Here is a 22973-nt window from a genome sequence, read left to right on the forward strand (position 1 = left end):
ATGGTTCTATTCAAGTACATAGTTTGAATGAAACTATGAAGATTATTACTTTAAATGTTCACATTTTTATGCCTTTAGGACAAGCACCAGGTAGCAAATGGCAATGATGCAAACTAGATTTTCTAGAAATTTTGATTTATCTGCCCATACTCTTGAATAGTATTGAATAGTATTGAATATACTCAAGAAGAGCAGGCTATTTCTGCATTTTCTTCAAATAAAATGTACCACAAAAATCAATTTCAATCCTTGAAATAAGGATTTCAGTCCTTATTTCTGAAACTGGTTTACTGAATATATGTATGTTTGAAATTAGGTCCAAAATCCTCCAATGATGCAACCCCTGAAACAACACAATTGTAAACCACTGTTTTTCACAGTTCATCAGGACTCAAAAATAAATACTCCTCTTTCCTAGTCAGTGTAATATAGTTTTACATACAGTTATATGAACCTATATTTACATTAATATTCTTAATTGATATCTGAATCCCAAAATGTAATGCTTTGATCTGAGGAAATGGGCCTTTCCAGCTATAACTCTCAAGATCATCTCATCAGTCAGTACACATAAAATCTTAATGTCATCAGAATTTTTTCAGAAAGATAAGGAAGAAAATGCACCTGTGTGGACCAAATATCTCTATCATTTCTTTTCACACCTCAAGTCTTCATCCAAAACAGAATAATCTATTACTATGTCAAACTAGCTGCTTGTTTTTTAAACCATTTGCAATAATACCCCTCTCACAGACAGGTGGCAGTATACAACTAGGCCTCCGAATTTGTCCCATTTAATTTCAAATTTGCACTTGGAGTATCTTATCCTCCAGCAGCAACAATATTTCTTAGGCAGTGTGACAGGATTTTTCTTGTAACATACAGCTATGTTATTTTGAAACAGCAATAAAATGCTTTGTGAGACCTGTCCTCCAACAACATATCCTCAAAAGACTTTTCTTTTACTTGCACATTAATGAATGACCTCCAAAACAGCCTCGCTGCAGTTCAGGCAGTGCAAGGATTTCTTTGGAAAGTATAATCCACATCAAAAAATTACCAAAGAACACATCAGAAGCAGCAAGTCTTGTTTAAAAGGGCTCAATTTGAAATATGGCCAGAGACCTGCCGAAATACACCATGTAGTCTCTGTGGCCACATGGGAAAGAAAACACTTCTTCTTTTGAAGCTATTCTATTTTTTTATTTCCCCCATGATCTTAATAAACACTCTAATTTTAAACACATGGAATTATAGTACCAGCAATTTAAGTGATTCCAGGAAATGTCCATAATTTTCAGCTTTACAATTAAACCATTTAACACCATTTATGTGCAACAACATGCAAGCCATGTAAAGTGGTAAAATATTACCCTAATTACATTATTACTTGCAACTCTTAATTGCAGGCCATGTAAGAGTTATCATCAGAGCAAAGTAAAACCTATTCAGGAGAAAATTCATTTTAGAAATGTACACAATGTAGGGATATTGAACCAACAGGATTTAAGTAAATTTTCTATGACAGGAAAAAACTGCACACAATGTGAAGACACAATGTATCTGTGTCTTCTATGCATCAGTCACTAATGCATACTTAAAAGTGCTCAGGTTTTTATCTATATATTTCAAGTACATACAAATTATTACCTGTTTAGAGATATCCAAGTAGAGAGGGAGCATCAATATTCAAACAGTGCACTACACAGACTGGGAATGTAGGAGTTGCTTTTATTGCAGCTTTATATGTTGTATATTTTCAAGAGTGGACAAGAACTAGTCTTGAGCCTCTAACATAACATTTGAAACTTTATTGACCTCAGTATTTTTCATTTCAATAAAAATATCCTCATTGTTACAAAACCTTTCAAAAATAGCCAAAGATGACAGCTCAACTAAAGTGATAAATTTGGTAATATGCCTGCTCCTTAAAGAGTAAATAAAATCTAATAAGTAAGTAAGTACCAGTAGTAACTGAAAAAATCTAATTGAGTCTAGAACTATTAAAGCACTAACATATTAAACATACAGAAATTCCACATTAATTCTGTAGGTCATCTTCTCTGCATTGTGACACAAATTGTCTCATTTTATTGCAATTTTGCCAGAACTGCTCTGGGATCCATATCTTGGGAAGACTGCTTTCCAGTAATAAATATTAAGCTTCAGATTAGGCATCTGATTCTTAATTGGAATCTTGGCCGTTTTCAGACTGAAGTTCCATTATAACAGTTTAAAAGGGAAGAAAATTTGGTGATGTGAGTTAAATTTAAAAAAGCTAATAATGAAATGTGTAGTAATACAAACTCAATTCTCCATCCTATTACAACCAGTTATTGGATATTAAAAAAGTTGCTAACCAGCAACTCTAAAGTCTCCCAATAATTTCAACATTCAGTTGCTAATTTACGAACTTCCACATGAAATGCATGTTACACTGTAGTGTCTTGATTTCACTTTCTCACCTCTTAATTTTCTGGAGCACTCAGTACAATAGCAGAAAACACGGGGCAGCACAGTAGCTACCCTCTCTGAATGATGAAGAAAGAAAACAAATGTGCTGTACACAAAAAATACAATGTTTCTGGGCCACATGACTTAGAATTATGACAGGATAGTGGCAAAGCAACTTGGAAAAACTGGACAAATTCCACCTGACCCAGAAATGCTGCTCTTACCCAAATGCAAAAAAAATCCAAACCTGAATTAATTTCTTAATTTAAGTAACAAAGACTCTTGTGGCATAAATTTGCAAGACTGAATTCTGAGTTGCATGGAAAAACATATTGCTAAAAAAAAAAAAAAAAAAAAATAAAAAAAATAAATTAAAAAAAAAATACACACTGCTTATGTAAGCCAGAGGCACATTACTACCACCATATTCCATTATCTTTATTACGTGCTAGCAGAACCTCATGAGGAAAATTAACAGAGGATAAAATTACTTTCAAAATTCTACATCTTTGCATTACTACATACCAGAGACCTCGTTCCAGTTGGCTTACTAGGCTATTTAATATTGCTTGGGAAAAAAATGTAAATTGAACACTAGTAGAATCTGCCAGTACTCCGCAAGTGCATATGCAACAGGATGTCTCACACTACAGCATATGGAAACATACGTATTCTTATAAAAAGCATGCAGCTGACCATATCCATGGACATATTCATCAGAGTAATGCTTTTTCTTGGCCTCTGCTGCTACCTGTCCCTGAGGCAGGGCAAATAGGTTCATTGTTAAGGGATCCTTAGGGGTGGATTAAACCAAAACTATAAATAAGCAATAGAACAAAAAAAAAAGATAATATTAGAGTAAGTGCTTTGAAACCATAACTGGAAAAAAAAAAAAATAAAGAAAAGTAAATAAAAAAGGAGTAACAGATTGGAAAAGGGGTGTATAGCTGTTTTGGAATGCATAATCATCTTAAGAGAAGAAAATTCAAAAGAGAAAAAGAAAGTAAAAGGGACAATAGAAGAGAGAGAAAGATACCACCACCTGTGGCTTCTGTGACCCATGGGTGATCACAGCTCATGGTTGTGATGTACAGTCCTGGTCCATCACAGGTGGAGGCCCACAAAAATTGGGGGGTTATGACCCTGGCTCTTCTGGTAAATAAATGCCCCAATACCTCCTAGATGAGTTCTGGGCATGGAGAATAGTATTCTTCCTGGAAGATTCTGGAAATCTGTCTGTGTTGAAGCAGCAGGGGAGGGTTGAGTGCATGTGTCTCAGGGTTGTGTTCAAGCACCTGGGCAAAGTTTGGGAGTAAACTTTCTGAGTTTTGTAGTTGTAGTTAGTGGGTGAAATGGTGTGGGAAAGAGACTGGCATAAAAAAATCCAACAAAACACTGCACTGCTTCCACAGGTTCTGTTGCTTAAAGGTGCTTTTTCCTTTAATTTGAAAACAGCTTGTTTATGGCAAAATTTAGCTGCACAGTCCAAATTCTTCCCTACAGCCTGCCTGTGGCCAAAGGAATCTGTATTATTTTACAACCTCTCATACTGAGAATCACCTCTTCTATTCTTGCCATAGTTCTACTGCTCAAGTCAAAAGTCACAAAAGCTAATAAAATATAATAGAAAGAGTTTGTCACAACTGAGTATCTAGAAACCTGGAAACTATCTTCACTTACCACTATGCAGCTCAGAAAAGTAAGACTAATTAAGGAATTACAATAAACTTAAAAAATCATACAATTTTGTAATTGAAATGTAAATTCAAAAAATTGAAAATCATCAAATAATCCTTTAACATTATTTGCTAAAAAGCAGAAACACTATTTCAACTTTATTTTCTACATGGAATAGGATTCAAATATTCTTATATAGAAATAGCAGACTAGGTCCAAAATTCTTTAACCAATGGTTTACTGATGTTCCTCCACATTAATCAGCACCATTCACCTACAACTGACTTTACCTGATCCATCTGAATCCCCTATTACTAACTATATAAGGGAGGATTCAACTCAGGTGAAATATAATATACTATACCAGAAACACTGTTCAGTGTTATCTTAAGAATTAGAAAAGTCAAATTAATCTCATAATTTGAGATTTGTTCTTGTGCTTTATGTCATCCAACAGAGACCAATCACAGGAGTGATGACATTTACAAAAGTCAAAATTACCGCTTCTCGCTGATCTCCAGGAGCCAACAGAACAGACAGGAAGATACTTCCCAGATCATGGTCGGGGTAATGAGTATCCTTCAGACTCAAGGTAACATCTGTTTGCCTAAAAGACAAAATCAATGCACTTACTAGGTCTTCAGACTCTCAGATAATGAAATTTCCCAATCATAATTGAAGGCATCTGATTTAATATGAACCTACTTATAAAACATTGGCACAAATGTGCCCCATTTCTACTTTTAAGTATTTCTGCTGAATGCTCATAAAAAATAGTAAATACTTTTACTCTGTATTAACTACTGTATTACATGTACTGAGGTAACTAAATCAAAAATATAACATTAATGGAGTAAAAAACAGAAAAATATTCAAACATTAGGGGGTAATGCTGTGAATAAAACTAATACAAAAACAAGATTAAAGTGGTTATAAAACAAACCTCTCCATAAACACTATGAAAATGTGCATAATCAGCTAATAAATTAACATTCATCATATAATAATTTCTTAGACATAAGTGGTTTTCTTTGGTTAGATTTATGCTGTGCAGGTTTATGTAACTGTTTTCTAGAATAGTGTTTTACCCTCAACTCCACAAGCATGGTTTTAGCAGATAAATATATATGAATATTCCATAGGCTTGTTTGTGCCATACCTGTTTAACTCCAATGACGTGAGATCCAAAAATGCCGAACCAATGAAGTCATCTTGAAGTCCAAAGTCATAATCAAATACCTATGATGCACAAGAGCACTTCTTAGTACTAGAAATCTTTCTTTCTTAAGAACTTTTCTGACTATGAATTATTCTGGAAACTCTTTTTTGGAGTTGTAGTGTCATGTCTCTCACTTGCTGAATCAGGACTACCTAAAAGTAACCTGAAATTTTCTGGCCAGAAAATAAAGTCTGAAACTGCTTGTTTATAAGTCAGACTGCATAATATAGAGACAGTGGTTAATACTGCTAGTAGACTACGCATGTGAACAACAGCAATTTTATAAAAATGAAAGAAATATTTTTATAAACACAGACATTGAAAGAAGGAAGATCACAACAATAAATAAAGTCAAACAGAATCACTGATTTCCTATACACTGATTCCTTTATGAATCCTGCAAAGTGGAAGAAGAAGGGCAGGATATGTTTATGGAAACTGTTTTCGCTTTTATTATAACACTTGCATCAGTGTTTGAAATAATATAATTGTACATTTTGGAGGTTATGCGACTTTCTAGAGTTAGAAACATTACAATCTAAAATTAAAACTGAACGAATATGCGTAAGAAAACAATGACAGTTAATACTCTGCTATGAGGAATCTGCCTCCTAATTTGGTACCTAAAAGAGAAAATAACTTGATAAATTTACTGACATCAAAACAGGAACCTGGCCAGTATATCAGATGGTACTATTTGAGATGGGTTATGACTTCCTAAGAATGAAGAAAGAATAGCAAATAATCTGGGGGCAGCTATTGCAGGGAAACAAACAAAAAAAATGGACAGCAACAACGAAAAGTTGCAACACAAATGCAAAAAATTAAAAAGGGAAAAGATAATTATCAAAATCAACTTTTAAGGTAAATTAGCCTTTTTTGGGGTAAACAGGTTTTCTGAGGACTAGAACATATCTTCATCTAGGTAAGAGTGAGACTTGTGAACACCTTACAAAGAGAAAGGAGAAAATTGAGTATATGACAGGACTAGGTTCAAGGTCTTCAACTCTAATGTAAGTACTTCTACTATTGTACATCAGGAACTCTTCCAGGAGGCAAAACAGTTCATCTTCTACAAATACCTTAATATGGTCAGGGTTAAGACAGTAGTAATAGAAATCCCGTGGCCTAAAGGCTACAGCACAGCTGCACTCATGATACAAGTATGTGAGCACAAGTCTCTCACATGTACTGATCTACCTGCATGCATTGATCTACCCTTGCATTTTCTACATCTGTTAGTCATTCCAATGGGAAAAGAAAACAAATGGTGAAATCTCAGTTCATGGTGCAAAGTCAAAATTGTTTTCTCCCCTCTCTCCCTCTACAAATTACCAAGGTAAAAATACCAAGTACTTTCAGCTGACTTAGTAAAATTCAATCATGTCTTAAAATATCTGAATGAGCTGTAAAACCTAAAATACTTCAGAGAGTGTGTTCAGAATACAGCCATGATAGACATACCACTTGACACACTTTTCCTGGGGGAAAAAAATACACATCCTACTGCAGATCTGGTATTTAGCATAAATCCTTAAACAGGTGACTATATTGCAAGTCTTTGCATCTTCCTCTCTCCTTCACCTCTTGATTTGTTATGAGTTATTAAACAATAAAAGCAGGAAAATGCCATTTGATGATTTTAATTAGCTTTTAAGGTTTTCTAGTAACGATATACTTTCTCTGAATAGCATGAAACACAGTACTGAATAATATTTAAAGGATGTTTAAGTGGTATTGCTCTACTAAAAAAAAAAATCTGTAATTTGACATTTCAGTTAAAAATTCTGTCATGAATTTTAGATTAAGACTGATACTGATCTAAAACATCATGTAATTTCAGATCATCTTAAGAGAATTATAATGGTAAGCCAAGTTTCCATACATATGAAAAATACAAGTATTTTCAATGTATGCATTTTGTATCCTAGGACTACAGTTTTTCCAAATAGATTTTTGGAACATTATTTTTATCTACTTTGTTTTACACAACTAAGAATCACTTTTGCATATAGATCATCATAGACTACAAGGGCCAGAAAAGCATCTTTCTCTTCTGTGTGAGAACAACCATCACAGTTTTCCTAGTTTCCATTCCAATACTGACATCTAAGAAATATTAGTGGCACTGCTGCTTATTAGTCATAACATTTGTGGCCACTTTCTGATCTAAACTCAAGCAATCTGTTATTTCAGAATAATTGGTGCATCCAACACAAAAAAATCATCCTCACCTGTGATTTACTAGGGAGAGCTACAGTGTAAAAATTTTAAGAGCAGAAAATTGCATGAAACACAGAAGCAAACTCACTGTGTTCCATACAAACAGAAAAATTAAAAAACATAGAAGAATCAGGCAGACATCTCAATAAATTCTCAAAAACTGACCTCAGCAGTGAATTGCTTTTAATGGGACAGACCATTCTACATATCATTACTATGCAATGATATTTCCATAAATGAAATGGATCATGAAATGCAGTTTACTTTGTCTCTTCTTCTAAGATCACATTAAAGAAATATAAAATAATTATGACCTGAAGTAAAAAGAGGCCTGTATTTGCCACTTTTAAAAATGCTGATATCATCATTCTTCAAACAAAACTTAAATAATTTTCACTTTAAATAGTCTTTATTCTTCACTATTGTGCAATGAATCTTTCAGTATACAGAAAATCACAAATCCTGAATTCTTCCAATAATTCTTCAGTTGTAACTTATCAGACATATATAAGCTGCTGTCTTACCTTTATATACAATGGTTCTCTTAGGTTATCTATAAGAATATTAGCTTTTTCTTCCCAGACAGGATTGAGGTTCTTGTGTACTGTTTTACTTCTAAATACTTCTTTTCCTCCAAGTTTGAACTTGACATATGGATCACTTGTTCCTGGAAAAGACACATATATACTGCTAATTCTATCTTTATAATACACTAAGGAAATTGAGACTAAATTACTTTAAACAGAACTAAATGTAATGTCTACAGATAGTCAAATTCACAACAGCGTCAGATGAAAAGAATTCTTTATTGTCACAATCTATTACTTTCCAGGGTGTCAATACTCAGTTAATTGAGTCAGTTAACATCAAATGAGTGCTTGCATCACTTTCTGTTGTTTGCAATCCATTCTCAAAGTCACACATGAAAGACTGGGAGTATTGTTTTTAGTTAACAGAATTAACTCGTTAATGCGAGTTAATAGAGTTAACTTGTCCTTATCAGGGTTACTATTTTATCTTAATGCAACAACAAAAATTAGATTATAAAGTTAAAATTGCTCCTGTAAAATACTAACTTAATTATGTTGTGCCTTTGAAAAGGCACATACTCCACTGACACCTCTAGCGTAAGTCTTCAATGACTTTATTGTGTCCAGGCTTCTCTTTTCCATATAGACTCACTTCCTGCAGTACACATGATGAGAAAATTAACTCTAAAGTCTGACCACAACGTCCTCAACATGCCTCCTGCAGCAATCACCTACTCATTACAGAGTACTGGACAAAGCCTCTTGAAACAACTGAGTAACAATTAATTGTCATCAGAAAAACAACCCTAACAGGTATAAGAAAAATGTTAAATATGACATATGAATGCCATATGCGTGGGACATGTATGTGGAAGTATCAGAAAAACTGAACCACCTGTGAAAGAAGGAGTCTTGGGGGGGCACAGAGACTTGCAGTCATCAAGGAGTGCGCATGAGCCTAATTGATCAAAGACTATCTTAAACAGTAATTCTAACTTGAGTAACAACTGTACCTCCTTAACAGTAGCAGAATTATAAGACAATTTTTTTTATTATTTTTTTTCCCTAACCATTAGGGCTTTTCAAGAGACCAGCAGATTTTAGAAGTTTGTGTTTGTATTCACTGCGAAATACATCCAAAAAAAAAATAGCTTCTCTTAAAATTGCAACATGCTCTTCTAAACGTAAATTAGAAGGGTTATGAGCAGCAGTCTTTGCATTATTTCATCCAGCCACAAGATGTCAGTACTCCTTACCTGAAGTTAATCTCTCCCCGTTTCAAGAAACTATAGCGGTGGAAAATTGTGGTCTCTCATGTTACAGTCATTTGCAACTGTAATTCCTGGCACAGAATTTCAGTGTTTCTTTCTAGCACAACTAAGTTGTTCCTTGGTTTTTCAAGTAGTGGTGATAATTTTGAAGTCAAAGATCAAGTATTTAAATTAATTCTATGTAATGTGAAGAATGTTTTTAGTATGAACACTATGTTATGGTGTGCCCAGACCCGGCTCCATGGGACCACTCTACAATCTCATGAATTCTGTTAGGCCTTGACCTTCATGCAGACAGTTTGACAATGAAGCATCCCTTGACTGTACCAGGAACTTCTGCATGGTTAAGGTGGGAGTGGCATTGAGTGGAAAGACAAGAAGAGAAAAATCAATCTTTTGCTGACACCTTTGGAACATCTAAAAGAAGAAAACCGATTCTAGCTCATGAATTGGAAGGGTTGATTGAGAGGGCTGTAAACTAGGTTTGGAGGGAGAAGGGGGTAAGACCAGGCTCACTAAAGATGAGCCAGAGGGCAGCATGCCGGTGTCAGGGTTGAACTTGATAACACAGCTAAAGCAGATGAACCCAGCAGGGGTAACAAACAGAAAGAACTGGAGGCCATTCTGCAGTGGAAAAGCTGTGACACAAGTCACCATTACAGAAACACAGTAGAATGACTTGACTGGAGTACTGCATGGATGTATAGAAGCTCTTCAGAAGGGTTAGGCAAGGAAGAAGAGGTGGAATGTTAGCTCTGTACACTAAGGAGTGTTTCAGTTCAAGGACAGTGATGGTAAGTTTGGGTGCTTGTGGGTGAGATTCAGGGAAAAGGGCAATAAGGCAGACATCCTGGTGAGAGTCTCTTATAGACCACTCAACCCTCATGAAGAGGTGGATGAAGCACAGGTGGCTAGCTGACATTTCACAATTGCCCGTTCTTGCTCTTGTGGCAGATTTCAACTGGCTGGATGTCTGCTGCATACTCAACACGGCACAGAGGAGACAGTCTAGGAGATTCTTGGAGTGTGTGGAATTTCCTGCCACAGCTGGTAAGAGAGCCTACCAGGGCTGAGATTCCACTAGACCTGCTATTTGTGGATAGAGAAAGGATTGGTGAGAGTTGTGTTGGTCAGAATCTTGGCTGCCCATCTTGGGCACAGTGACTGAGTTTTTAATTCTTGGTGAAGTAAGGAACAGGATCAACAAAACCTTTGCCTCTGGAGGGTGGACTTTGGCCTGTTCTGGAATTGGTTCAGGGACTTTGCTGGGAAATAAAGGGGTTCAGGAAGGCTGGACATAGTTTAAGAAGAAAATCTTAGAGATGCGTAAGTGAAATGTGCTGCGAGATGAGCTGTCAGGGAAGTCTCATCAACAGGAAACTTTTGCTGGAACTCGGGGGGAAAAAAAGGGCATTTATGACCTTTGGAAGAAAGGACAGCCAACCAATGAACAGTAAAAGGATGTAATTAGGTCATGTAAAGAGAAAAATAAGAAAGAAAAAAGCTCTGCTACAACTCAGTCTGATCACTGCTGTAAAAGAAAATAAAAAGTGTTTTTATAAATATATTAACAACAAAAGGAGGGCCAAATAAAACCTCAATCCATTTTTGAATGCAGAGGGCAACACTGTCACCAAGGATGAGAAAAAGGCTGAGGTACTTAATGCCTTCTTTGCCTTAGTCTGTAATAGTAAGACCAGTAAGACCAGTAAGACCAGTTATTCCCAGGGAAACCAGCCCTTAAGCTGGTAGACAGGGGTGGAGAGCAGAATAAACATCCTGTAATGCAAGAGGAATTAGCAGAGCTGTTTGGACAGTCATAAGTCTATGGGACCAGATGTGATTTACCCAAGAGTACTGAGGGAGCTGGTGGAAGCGCTCACCAAGCTGCTCTCCATCATTTCTTTATCATCAGGTCCCAGATGACCAGGGATTAGCCAATATGCTGCCCATCCACAAGCAGGGGCTAGAAGGTGGATCCAGGGAACTACAGGCCTGTCAGCCTGACCTCAGTGCCTGGGAAAGTTATGAATCAGATTCTCTTGAGTGTGATCATATACACATACAGGACAATCAAGGGATCAGGCCCTAATCTCATTTCACGTCCAACCTGTTTGACCAACCTGATCTCATTTCATGACCAAGTAACCTGCCTGGTGGATGCTGGAAAGGCTGTGGATGTTGTGTACCCTGACTTCAGCAGAGCCTTTGGCACTGTCTCCTACAGCATTCTCCTGGAGAAGCTGGCAGCCCATGGCTTGGGCAGGTGCACTCTCCAGTGGGTTAAGAACTGGCTGGAAGGCTGGGCCCAGAGCATGTGACTGCGTGGTGTCACATCCAACTGGCGGCAAGTCACTAGTTATATTCCCCAGGGCATTTTAATTTTAATCTCACACATAAATTTACCCAATGAACATGCAAATTGCCAATCATTAAGCCAGTGTTCACCAGCTCACTTACCTCCACGGTCTCGTGCAGCTAGATTCTGTCCTCTTCTTAGAGTAACATCCAACTGGTATATTCCAGGGTCCCCAGGTGGGAAATCTGCATTACTAGTTCCAAATGAACTTGTTCTCTGGGGAGGAAAAAAATAAAAATGCAATAGCTAATGTTATGAAACATTTCACGTAAGTTATATGTATACAACATCATCCTACTGAACTAAGAAAAGGCCACATCCCACTCCCCCACCTCAGAGCTACTACCCAACACCGAGGAATCAGCCCTATTTTGTCAGCATGACAACTACCAACATTCCTTAAAAGAAAAAAAAAAATAAACAAAACAAACTGGTTGAAAAACCAACCCTTTGATATAAAGGGGTTAGAAATTGACAGTCATTAAGGTTCCTTCCAACCCAAACTATTTAATGATTTTAAGAACTACAGTTTTAATTACATTCATATCTAGTCCTGGCCCACTGAAGCAAAATAAGTAAGAAAACCACAAAGCTAGACCTTACAGCATTACTTGGACTAGTCATTACCAGTGTCCTCAAATCCTGTGTAGATTAGTTTTAATGTATGCATTGAATAAACGTACATGAATTAAGATTTTGTGCTCTACTGCAGTACTTTGCAAGCAAAGCAGATTTTTTCCCACAGAGTTTTGGGGGAAGCTATGCCAGGGAAATAATCAGAAAGACATGAAATGCATCTGTAGTTCTGTTTGCCAGAGCAAACATCCTTAGATTATTTATTTGTATAAAATGTGTCCTAAAAAAATACAATAGAAGAAGTCAGAATGCAAGGAACTCTCCAGAACCTCTGAAGTGCATGAACAATAAACATATTTCTGTCCAAAAGACAAAGTAATTACATTTCTTAGTATATAGAAGCTTTTGCAAAATAGATTTTAACACATCTCTCTGTAAGTAGAATCCAATTACAGCACGTGACTGAAACATCATATTTAATTTTAAGACTAGAAAAATTAAATCAATTATAGATTCACAGTACATACAAGAACTTCATCTGTTACACACTTTGAACACTATATTTACATATGCTCATGCTAGGAACTAAATCTTTTAAGAGTAGTGCTATTAATATTTTATTATGTGATTATGGGTTTTCTGCAAGAAAAAAAATTGCATGATAGAAATATCTCAGAACACGTACCAAGTGCTACACCATTTCACCAAGAGACAAGTTTTATCTCTTCCTACTAAACCCTTTCTTCTTTTCAAAGTAATACTAAAGCTAAAGCATGAAGGAGGACACAAAATAAAGGCATTTCAATATCTGGTTTATTCTTGTTGTTTCAAAGCCGTAACTTCAAGCCTTAGCATATTAACTTTTGCTGCCGCACATAAAATGCTGGTCAAAAAGCACACTGGCATGCTCACTGGTGAAAGAAAGACAAAGAATATCTGGCAGCAAAAAAAGCAAACAGAAGAGTTTCCATCAATTTGCTCCTCTTTCCATCTGCCTCCATATCCTGATTTTGGAGCAAAATAGTTTGCTGACATTTATTAATTTAAATCTAATATAAAATTTTACTTCTGCAGTACTTGCAGAGCCTAAGATAGTACGATGGTACAACAAAAGGGAAAATAAAACTAAGTTCTCCGTTTCTCCACTAAGATTACAAACCTGAAAGTTTCTTTCTTCATGAAAAAAATTGCAGCTTCCTTACCACCTTTCTCTCATGTCATTATCCTCTTTTTTTTTATCACAAATTAAAAACTGTTGTTGTTTTCATAGTTTTGTAAAAACTATGTTGTTTTCTGTGAAAAGCAACTACTGCAATCATGCCAAATCCTACTGGGGTTATCATTTGTTTCTTACAAATATAATCGGTCACCTACAGACAACAGACTGCCAGCACAGGGATTCAAGTTTTTTTAAGAACTGAATGAAGTAATTTTCTTACTTTTACCCTTCTTTTCTTCCTTTGGAGTATATTGCCTTAACCTTTTTCTATGGTGTTGTGTAACAGCCTTTTTGATGAAACCATTAACCATTTATGGCAATTCCAGTTCCAGAAGAAATTAATACTAGCTACTGGGTGAACACTTCCTTTTACCAAGAAGTAGACAAATCAGTCAGTGTGCAAGTACCCACCAACATCTCTTATGATTGTACACATGTGCAAAGGTGTAACCCCCCACAAAAGAACAGGACACTAGATTGTACTGATGAAATAGGAACTTCTGTTGGAAAACACACACAATGCGCTCAAACACTTAATACTAGGCAAAGTAAATCATCCTTGGCTGGAACCAAAAGGAATGGGGATATGTGGGATATTGGTATGTGGGGATAAAGCCTTTTGTAAAGTGCTGCCCCTAGGCTGGAAAGGCATTTGTACTTTCAAAGCCTTAGTCCCTAACATAACAATAATTGTTAAAGACCACGTGCCCTCAGGACTATCAATAAGAAGCTAATTGGAAGTGTACAAATTGAACCTTAAATGCTGTAACTGAGCAACCAACAAAACTCTATTGTTTTGTACAGTGGTTTTTACCCTGGCCAGGAGTAAGGGAACTAGAAAATAAAATAGTAGACTTTTATGCTACCATTATATTATATTATATTATATTATATTATATTTATATAATCATACAACAGATGTCATTACTGCATTGCATAAAGAAGTTAAGAGCTTGTCACAAGTCACTTTACAAAAATAAATGGTATTAGACCTTCTCTTGGTATCACAAGGAGAAGTATGCACTATCATTAACATCAGTTGCTCTGCACACATTGATCAAAGTGGTAGAGTGTCTACAGATGCCCAGGAAATCTGGAAAAAAACCCACAAATTTGACAATGCATAGCTCAAGATGACACCTCCTGGGGATCTGAAGAAATCTGGATCAAATTTACTTCATGGTTACCCAGCTGGACTTGATTAAAACATGTTTGTAATTGTCACCATAATAACCGCTGTGTGTTTCAGCTTGCATCATGATTCAGCTGTTGTAATGTCTTACACTATAAAATGAAATACAGATATTAATAGACCAGTTCCCTTAAGGAATTTAGTCTCAAGAAAAGGGAGGACTTGTTAAGAACAGCAGAGCAGAACAGTATTTTACCCTCATAAGGACAGGCAAACAGAACAGCACAGCCTTGGAAAAATAGATAGAGGATGTAACTTACACAAACCGGAGTTGTGCAAAATGCAGCAAGATGCCAGTTCAGCTCTGCAAGGTTGATAAAGCAGAAGTTATGGAAAAAAACCATAGTGTGCTAACTCAAAAGTGGGGGTTGAGGAAAACCACCTAAAAAGGACACCAGACATTGAAGACTACCAAAGAAGACCTGAGAAGGACCACATAAGGACTTTGACAAGGGACGTGATATGTAAAATGAAATAATACATATACATCAAGTAACCAGGGATAGCTCATGAATATGTAATCACTGCTTATGATAAAAGCTCTTTTTATCTGACATTCGGGGTACTTGATTACAGGAAGGATCCTCTGAGTGACCAGCAAATTGCCGGTCACTCAGAGGATGAACGCCAGATTTCTAATACTCAAAACTGTGTTAGATAAAGGCTATGTTTCTATCTGGCCAATTTTGGTACCAAGGCTGAACCACTTTACCTTGGCCAAAGACTGGAATAGTTTGCCCAGGGAGTCTCCCTGAAGACACCCAAAATCTGCTCTGACATTGTCCCGAGCAATCTTGCTCAGAGCAAGAGGTTTGATTGGTCTGTCTCTGGAAGTCCCTGCAAACCTCATCCACCCTGTGATTTTTTACTGCTTTGAAATGTCATGGTAAATAAAGTATATGATGAACTTAGCTACCTTTCCTCAATGCACTGTTTTGCCTTCCACTTCTGTTTGCCCTGATACGGCAGTGCTGCAAGTTGGCATTCAGAATTACCATCCTCTCCAACCCTTTAAGAGAAGAGCATGTCTAAGATGCCAAGATACACATAAACCCTGAATTTTTCAAGATAAGCATATATATTTCTGCTTTGCATTTATGCTGCAGTGCTCATAAGAGTTGTAGTCGTTCCCTGCACATTTCAGTCCTTCTCTGTGAAGAAACCCATTACTTTCAAAGGCACATCAAGCCATATTGTGTATGACTCAACAAACATGAAGCTGCTTTCTACATGCACTTGTAGAAAGCAAGCTACCTGCACCCTCAAAAATCACAAATATTATCTTTTTCAAAAATTAAAATGCATAATAAATTCCAGTCATCATGAAACAAATCAGATCTGACTTTCAGAAAAACTATTGCAGAATTGTTCGGTTTCCAAGACTTTTTCCTTCCAAGGAAAAAGGCTGAGCAATTCTGTGCCATTTTGGTTTTAAGTAGATTACTGGAACTTACATGGCTTGTCTGAGTACATTTTTGCAATCACACATGCATTTGCACTCACAAACACATGATGCATGCACAAAGTAAAAGGGGAAATAGAAGCAGTCTCTAAGGGGATGAAAATAACACTGAAAATTCACACCATTTTTTCCTGCTAAAATTAGACCCTTAATTCTTAAAATAATTGAACTGTTAGGCATTAAAATCATATCTGCATTTCCTTTTTTCCTGTTTTTCCCAAAGACTAAGTCTCAGACAGATCCAGCACTATTCCAATTTCTGGCAGCTAGCATTTCTGCCACCTCTAGGAAAACTTGCACTATCACATAGAAAAATTCTCTCACATGCCTGGAGAGTGCAGAATTGCACAACAAATGATGTCAAACATGGCAGATGAAAGATAATTCAATTAGGAACCAGAGGGAGGTGTCTCATCTAAATCAAAGATGATCTTTGAACAATTAACTCTCTCCATTTCAAAATGAGATACTTACCTGAAGTCAACAGAAATGCTATACACATCATTCACTTGAAAAAATTAATCTCTAATCACTGTATGTAAACTTGAATCACCTATGTTTTCACAACAGAAAACACTACTAAAATATTCCTACCTTAATTTTCTGTATTATTAATCTAAAAATATGCAGATAATATTTATATAAATACATATAAACATATTTTACATAACCTGGCTTATCCAGGATTAGTTTTTTATTTAAATTATATGACAAAGTTGTATTTTACATTTTAGGAAGTATATTAGAACATGACATTTGAATTATTTTGAATTAATTTAAAAGCAAATACAGCAATAGTATCACTACCAGTAAAACAACACTAAACTGTTTCTAAGATGAACTTTCCTAGTGTTTTGTGTCTCACAAAGATAACTGCAAATCCGAGTCAGCCTTCTGAGCTGGCAACTGCTCAGCAATACTCCTCACCTCCAGCTGGTAGCAATGGCTCTGCATAAATATCATTTGACAACTGCTGCAAACTGCAGCTACTCAGAATGAAAGTAACATAAATCTTGCTTCAATTTAGCTTGAAACTTGAATATGGACATGTGAAATGTGTGAAATGTCTTTCCTTAAAATCTCTAGGTATCTTTTACATTTTGCAGTTGTTTCAGTTTTATGGATTCAGAAAACACACAGCTGACTGGAACCAAATGGGCAAGCCATTTTTTTCAGTAGTTCATATTTTAAATATTTAAATAACTGATTTAATAAGCATCACTGATGACTGCAATGAAACACCAAGTCTTCCCTCAACAGCAGCTTGCTGGAAATAGGAAGGATTTGGTAGAACTAATTATCTCATGGCACATAGCAGTGAACCTGCACGCTACTCTTGGTCAGTCTTACACTTTTTTAGCAATTTTATCTGTGTTTATAATTTCAAAGTGGTGGAGTTATATATCTTTCTGACATTCACTTCAAAGCTAAAAAAAGATTATAAAATAGTAATTTTTTTATTTTAAATGACTCCTAAAGGAAAAAAGAAATCAATTTCCTAATCATAATTTTCCTAAAGGAAAAAAGAATCACTCTCCTCAGGAAGAAACAATAGTTTTGGAAGGATCTGTGTAGTTTTTGTGGCTTCACATACCATACTGCCCATATCCATCTCATTTAATCCCTCTATGCCTCATTTTTGACCACTGGAAGCAGCGTAATTCTTCCTTACTTTGCAGATGAAACATAGAGCACTCAAATTATTGCTGTGAGAGGGTCCACAGAAGGAATAGTAGCATTTTCTATCTCCTTGACTGCAGCTCTAGAAAACAATTAACTCATTTTTAAGTATCACATACATTGCTGTTCTCATTTAAAGGCATTTTCAAAGAGACTCACATATCTCCCATAGAGCAAAAGCAAAGGTGTTTGTTTGGAGAACAAAGGTATCCCCCTTTTGACTGACGCCTCCCTAACTCTCCATCACCCAGTCAGTTCCTGCCAGCACCCTCCTGGGCCCTCATGCTGAGAAATTGTTCCAAAGCTACTCATTACTTCTTTTCCATATTAGCAAAGGGGCAAAGAAAACGAGTATAGACTGAGAAACACCATCCAGAGTGCTCTGATGGATGCTTGGATAAAGATCTATTACACCAAGAACTCCACACTACAGCATACAGACAATGTTGACAATGAGTCAACAGTGAGTCAGTCTTTTGGTTTCCTTTTCTTTAATTTTCATAATGTGCCAGTCTCCTTAGTTTCTAAAGACAAATGATGATGTATTGTTACACTAAAATAGTTTTGTAAATCTGGTTATTTTGAAACCCTCCTGCTATGGATAGGGATCAGTTATTTGGAAGGTAAACCATGTGCCGCAGCACTTCCCTAATTAAAATTAACAGCACATATTGAATGTGTGACACTGAGAAAGTGTGCTTAAAATGTGCATTTTCTGCTGAAGTTCACAAAATAAAAACACTATCTGCAGGATCCATGTGCACATTTCAGCTGGATTACTTCACTTGGAACCTGACAAGTTCATTACTTATACCAAAAAATAACAAACTGTGGTCAAATACACCTCAACTATTCATTTCAGCAAAGCACTGTATATTCACCTGAAAGACTGGAACCATTTATTTCATTTGTTCCACTTACACACCAGTGGTGTTATTTTTCTTCAGAAAACTATCCTCATGAGTAGCATCCAGCTTCTCAGAGTTTGCTGCACCATTCAAATGAAAAACACCACCTACAAGAGTTTCATAATGTTACTTCCTGATTTAACATTCTAAATTAATATGGAATTAATAAGATAGGTCTTGTTAGCATTGGTATGACAAGGGGAAATCATTTTAAGTTGATGAAAAAAAAAGCATTTTAACACTGCAATGTTTGATTAGGAGGATACAAGTGTACTACATTAAATATTAAAGAGTTATGTACTGTATTTCTTTCAACTAAAGAATTCTGTTTAATGGGATATCACTTTTTTTTATTTCACAGAACGCAAAGACTGTCACTGCTGGTGAACTCTTCTTCTCATCACAGGCAAATTTAGCAGCACCAGGGCTGTATGTGTGCAGCAGAGCAATTTTTCAGGCTGCACAGCCATAGGTATAAAATGACACCAGATCAGTCTTCCTTCCCTCTTTCATTTAATTGCCAAGAGACAGACTGCCAAGAAGAACCACTAGCAGCAACAGTTAACTAGAAATAATGGCACCAAAACTATGACATATCTTGTGAAAAATTGAAGTGAGATAACATACTAAAGCAAATTTCCCTATACCTTGATGAACTCCTCTGGCTCTTCTCTGCCTAATGACAGCATACTTCATTCTCTTATAAATAGTTTTAATGCAAAAACTGACCTTGGTTGTTCAATAAAGGGACTGGTTTTGATTTGGTTTAGACTGTATTGTGCTTAAGACTGCATTATTAATTTTTAGACACTGTCCTTTAAACTTTTGAGGAGAAATGGTATGCAGTATCTAATAAATTACAAAATAAAATAAAATAAAATAAAATAAAATAAAATAAAATAAAATAAAATAAAATAAAATAAAATAAAATAAAATAAAATAAAATAAAATAAAATAAAATAAAATACTATCTTGGGAGGGTGGAACAGCCCAAAGGGGTGTGGCCATGGAATGAATCCTCTGACATCAATCTGTCCCTCTGGTGGGGATGGCAAACAGAAAGAGGCCATGGCCACAAGGAAATTAATCTTCCCCAAACTACCCATGTTTAATCCAAAGAAAATCTCTTTGGAGATTGAAGCATCAACTTACAAGTAAATTTTTTTGCTGGGTTTTTTTTTTTTTTTTATTTAGCAAAAGATAGCATTTATGGCAATTCAATACTGGTGGAACAAATTCAAAAATTAATAAACTGAAATCACCCTGTCCTATTTTTAATTCTATACAATTTTTCATGTGACCAGCATAGATGTACTAATTTGCCCATGACTCTGAAGAGTCATCCTGGAATCACATCTGACATTTGCCACACTATGAGAAGTAAAGCTAACTGCAATTGTATGTCTCCACTGCTTGCAGAAAGGGAGCAGATAAATAGAACCTATAGAAAAAGTTATCTCCACAGCAAACTTCTGCTTTCATTCAGATGGAAATGTAGTTCCTATAATTTCCACCATACATAATCTTTTCACAGCTTCACGTAACTTAAGGTGTAAGCAGTTTACAAAAGAGACAAGGGGGTAACGAAGACAAAAATAATTTTTGCTCAGACTCAAAAATATGTATCCTACACCAAAATTCACTTTACAAACAGATGCACTCTAAAAAGAATCACCATGTTCCAGGTTACTCAAAATGAAAGCATATTGAAATGTCTTTTTCATCAAAAAAGAGCACCTGTTCCTTTAAAGCACTGCTGAATTATGAAAATACAAAATTCATTCTGATACATTTAAAACTTCAGTCTAAACAGGGCAGTGATCAAAGTTAATGGAGTGCTACTTATTTATTATCTTCTTAAGATTACATTTACTTACCCTTAATTAGGAATTTCATTTCATTGCTCATGCATAGTGGAAGATGATACAGTATTTATTCTCAACTCCTGGAATTATTCCTCCAGGCCCCTCCTGGATTACATGTATTTAAACCCATTTTAGAGCTTCATAACAAAATCAGTTCCATTCATATCCATGAGACAACCAAATAGATCTTTCAGCGATTTTGGTTGCACCACTACCTTGCTGTATAAACCAGGTAATCTGCTCAGTATGCCTACAGCCAGTGCAATACCATGTAAAAACTCCTAGCCAGCCATGAACACCCTGGTTCCAAAATCAGGAACTCAGAACTTGGCACAGATTAACAACTCATGCAGATACGAAACACATACTAAAGCCCCTCAGGCCTAAAAATGATGGGATTTTTTTACATTGCTTTTTGATGATCTCTAAAAGTCTACAGTGACCTGTAAATGGGAGGAGCTAATTCAGGACAATACTTGAATATTTTACATTCCCTATGAAGGCATTCTTGGGACTCACAGTCACCATGCAAACTTGGTTAATACCTCTTTTCACATCTTCACACAAACGGAGTAAGACAATCTCATTATCTGAAAGATCTGGCAACATTTCTGGCTGAATTAAAATGCCATTTCCTTGGGGTTTTTTTTCCTGCCTTCTGGCTTGGAATACTCACAATATACTTACTATTTTCCCTGTAATTTCCTTTCGGCATATCTCTTCTGTATATTTATTCTCTTTCTAATATCTCTCATGTAATAAAAAATCTTGGCAGAAGAAGTCTATTTTGATAGCGGCATGACAGACATGCAACCACAGCTATTTAGATTTATTCCAGCTATTGTACGGAAATTACAGCTTTCTTCCTATAATTGAAGAGCTAACTTTTTGCAGGTGGATTTTACAGTCAGACCCACAGGTTTTCCTCCAGCAGCCCAAGTCACAGGATTTTGCCCTGAAGACCTGAAAAGGCCAGTCTGCCCTTTAGTACAGAAAGTGGAAACCACAGCTAACATGCAACAACATAAACTCAGATTAAGTACTTATTCTTTCCATAATAAGAAGCACAGACTTTATTTGAAATCTCCGTCTCTGTTCCTGTCACCTACAACATATATCTCTCTTAGCTGAGCTGAGCAGAATACCTAGAGATAATACAATAAAGAATTGTTGATATGTTCATGGAAATGGTACTTCTGGTAAAGAATAAACCCTAATGCAAGCACTATATAGAATTTATTGATTTTATTATATTGCCCCAAATGAGAAATTTTCTAGAAATTCTAGTTCTATAAACACAACCTTGAACATCAGTGATTCTCCTTTCTAAAACTCACAATTTTGAAATGCATCAATAAATACTTTGTAACCCTACTGCAACTCCCCATAAAGATGGGGTTCAAGTCAGTGCAAAAAATGGGAGGATGCAAACCTGTGTAAAACATACGTACACACTTGCACGTCTATTTCTTTCTAATAGTGAAAGTCTTTGTCCACTGAGGACCCAGTAAAGATACCACAGAAGATAATTTTGTACAAGATTTTACATTTTACCTGATTTGAAAAACAAAAAAGGATTTTGAAGTAAGCATGTAAATAAGTCTATCCACTCAGAGACTTAGGTACTAAGGGAGCTACTGCTAAGGAATACATCTGGTGTAGGTAGCTCTGTTTGCAAGCTGCATTTTCAAGCTACAGACTGAGATGCAGGTTGAGCTCTGGATGAGAGTCCGGAGAGACAAGAAGCCATGAACTGCCAACCCTCTCCGTAACAAAGGGCCCAGACACTGGTGACCAGGTGAATGGACACAGAGACAAAGCAGGAGCCAAAAACTCACAGGCACTTGGACTGTGTATAAAAGCCCAGCAACTCCTTTATTCACACTCCTCCAAGAGGAGATAGCTCAAGCCAATTCTGTGTTACTGTCAATAAATGGCTTTCTAGAACTAGAGATATGAATCTATCCTGTGGGAAACCTGGGGTCGAACCAACAAGAAACCTGGTGTGACTACATGTGAGTGGTGTGTATGGAAGGAGTTGGCTCCAGTCAGCTCACTGGTGCAGCCCACTGTGAAGGGGCCTCGGTCCCAGCAGCTGAAATCTCAAGTACTGGGAGTGTGACTGAGAGAGGTTCTTGTGAATGGTCAGAGTGGGAAGTTTTCTTAATGGATATCATCTTACTAAGTGCAAGTGGACTTCAACAAAAAGCTCTGTGAAGAACAGAACTATCTTGGTTTACATTTGCAGAACTGATGCAATGTACTTGCTGAAGACAAGAATTTGGTGTAAGCAGACTCCTTTGAACTGAGACTGGTTACCACCCCATATTTTAACCAC

The 22973-nt window shown here is 36.3% G+C and overlaps 1 protein-coding gene across 2 annotated transcripts in view; it reads right to left on the reverse strand.

Annotated features, from left to right (window-relative positions):
* The window catches only part of MCTP1 (multiple C2 and transmembrane domain containing 1), a 219798-nt gene that overhangs the window by 155454 nt on the left and 41371 nt on the right, over positions 1 to 22973 (reverse strand). For both annotated transcript variants that reach the window (XM_088054091.1, XM_014259098.2), the window contains exons 2-5: positions 11835 to 11949; positions 8098 to 8240; positions 5291 to 5370; positions 4633 to 4738 (exon numbers count right to left, since the gene is read on the reverse strand). In XM_088054091.1, coding sequence (XP_087910217.1) covers positions 4633 to 4738; positions 5291 to 5370; positions 8098 to 8240; positions 11835 to 11949 — 444 coding nt within the window. The remainder of the gene's footprint in view (positions 1 to 4632; positions 4739 to 5290; positions 5371 to 8097; positions 8241 to 11834; positions 11950 to 22973) is intronic.

This window comes from Pseudopodoces humilis, chromosome 4 (assembly GCF_049639895.1).
Source record: "Pseudopodoces humilis isolate 2021_Gansu_Grassland_sample_001 chromosome 4, ASM4963989v1, whole genome shotgun sequence".
Lineage (NCBI taxonomy): Eukaryota > Metazoa > Chordata > Aves > Passeriformes > Paridae > Pseudopodoces > Pseudopodoces humilis.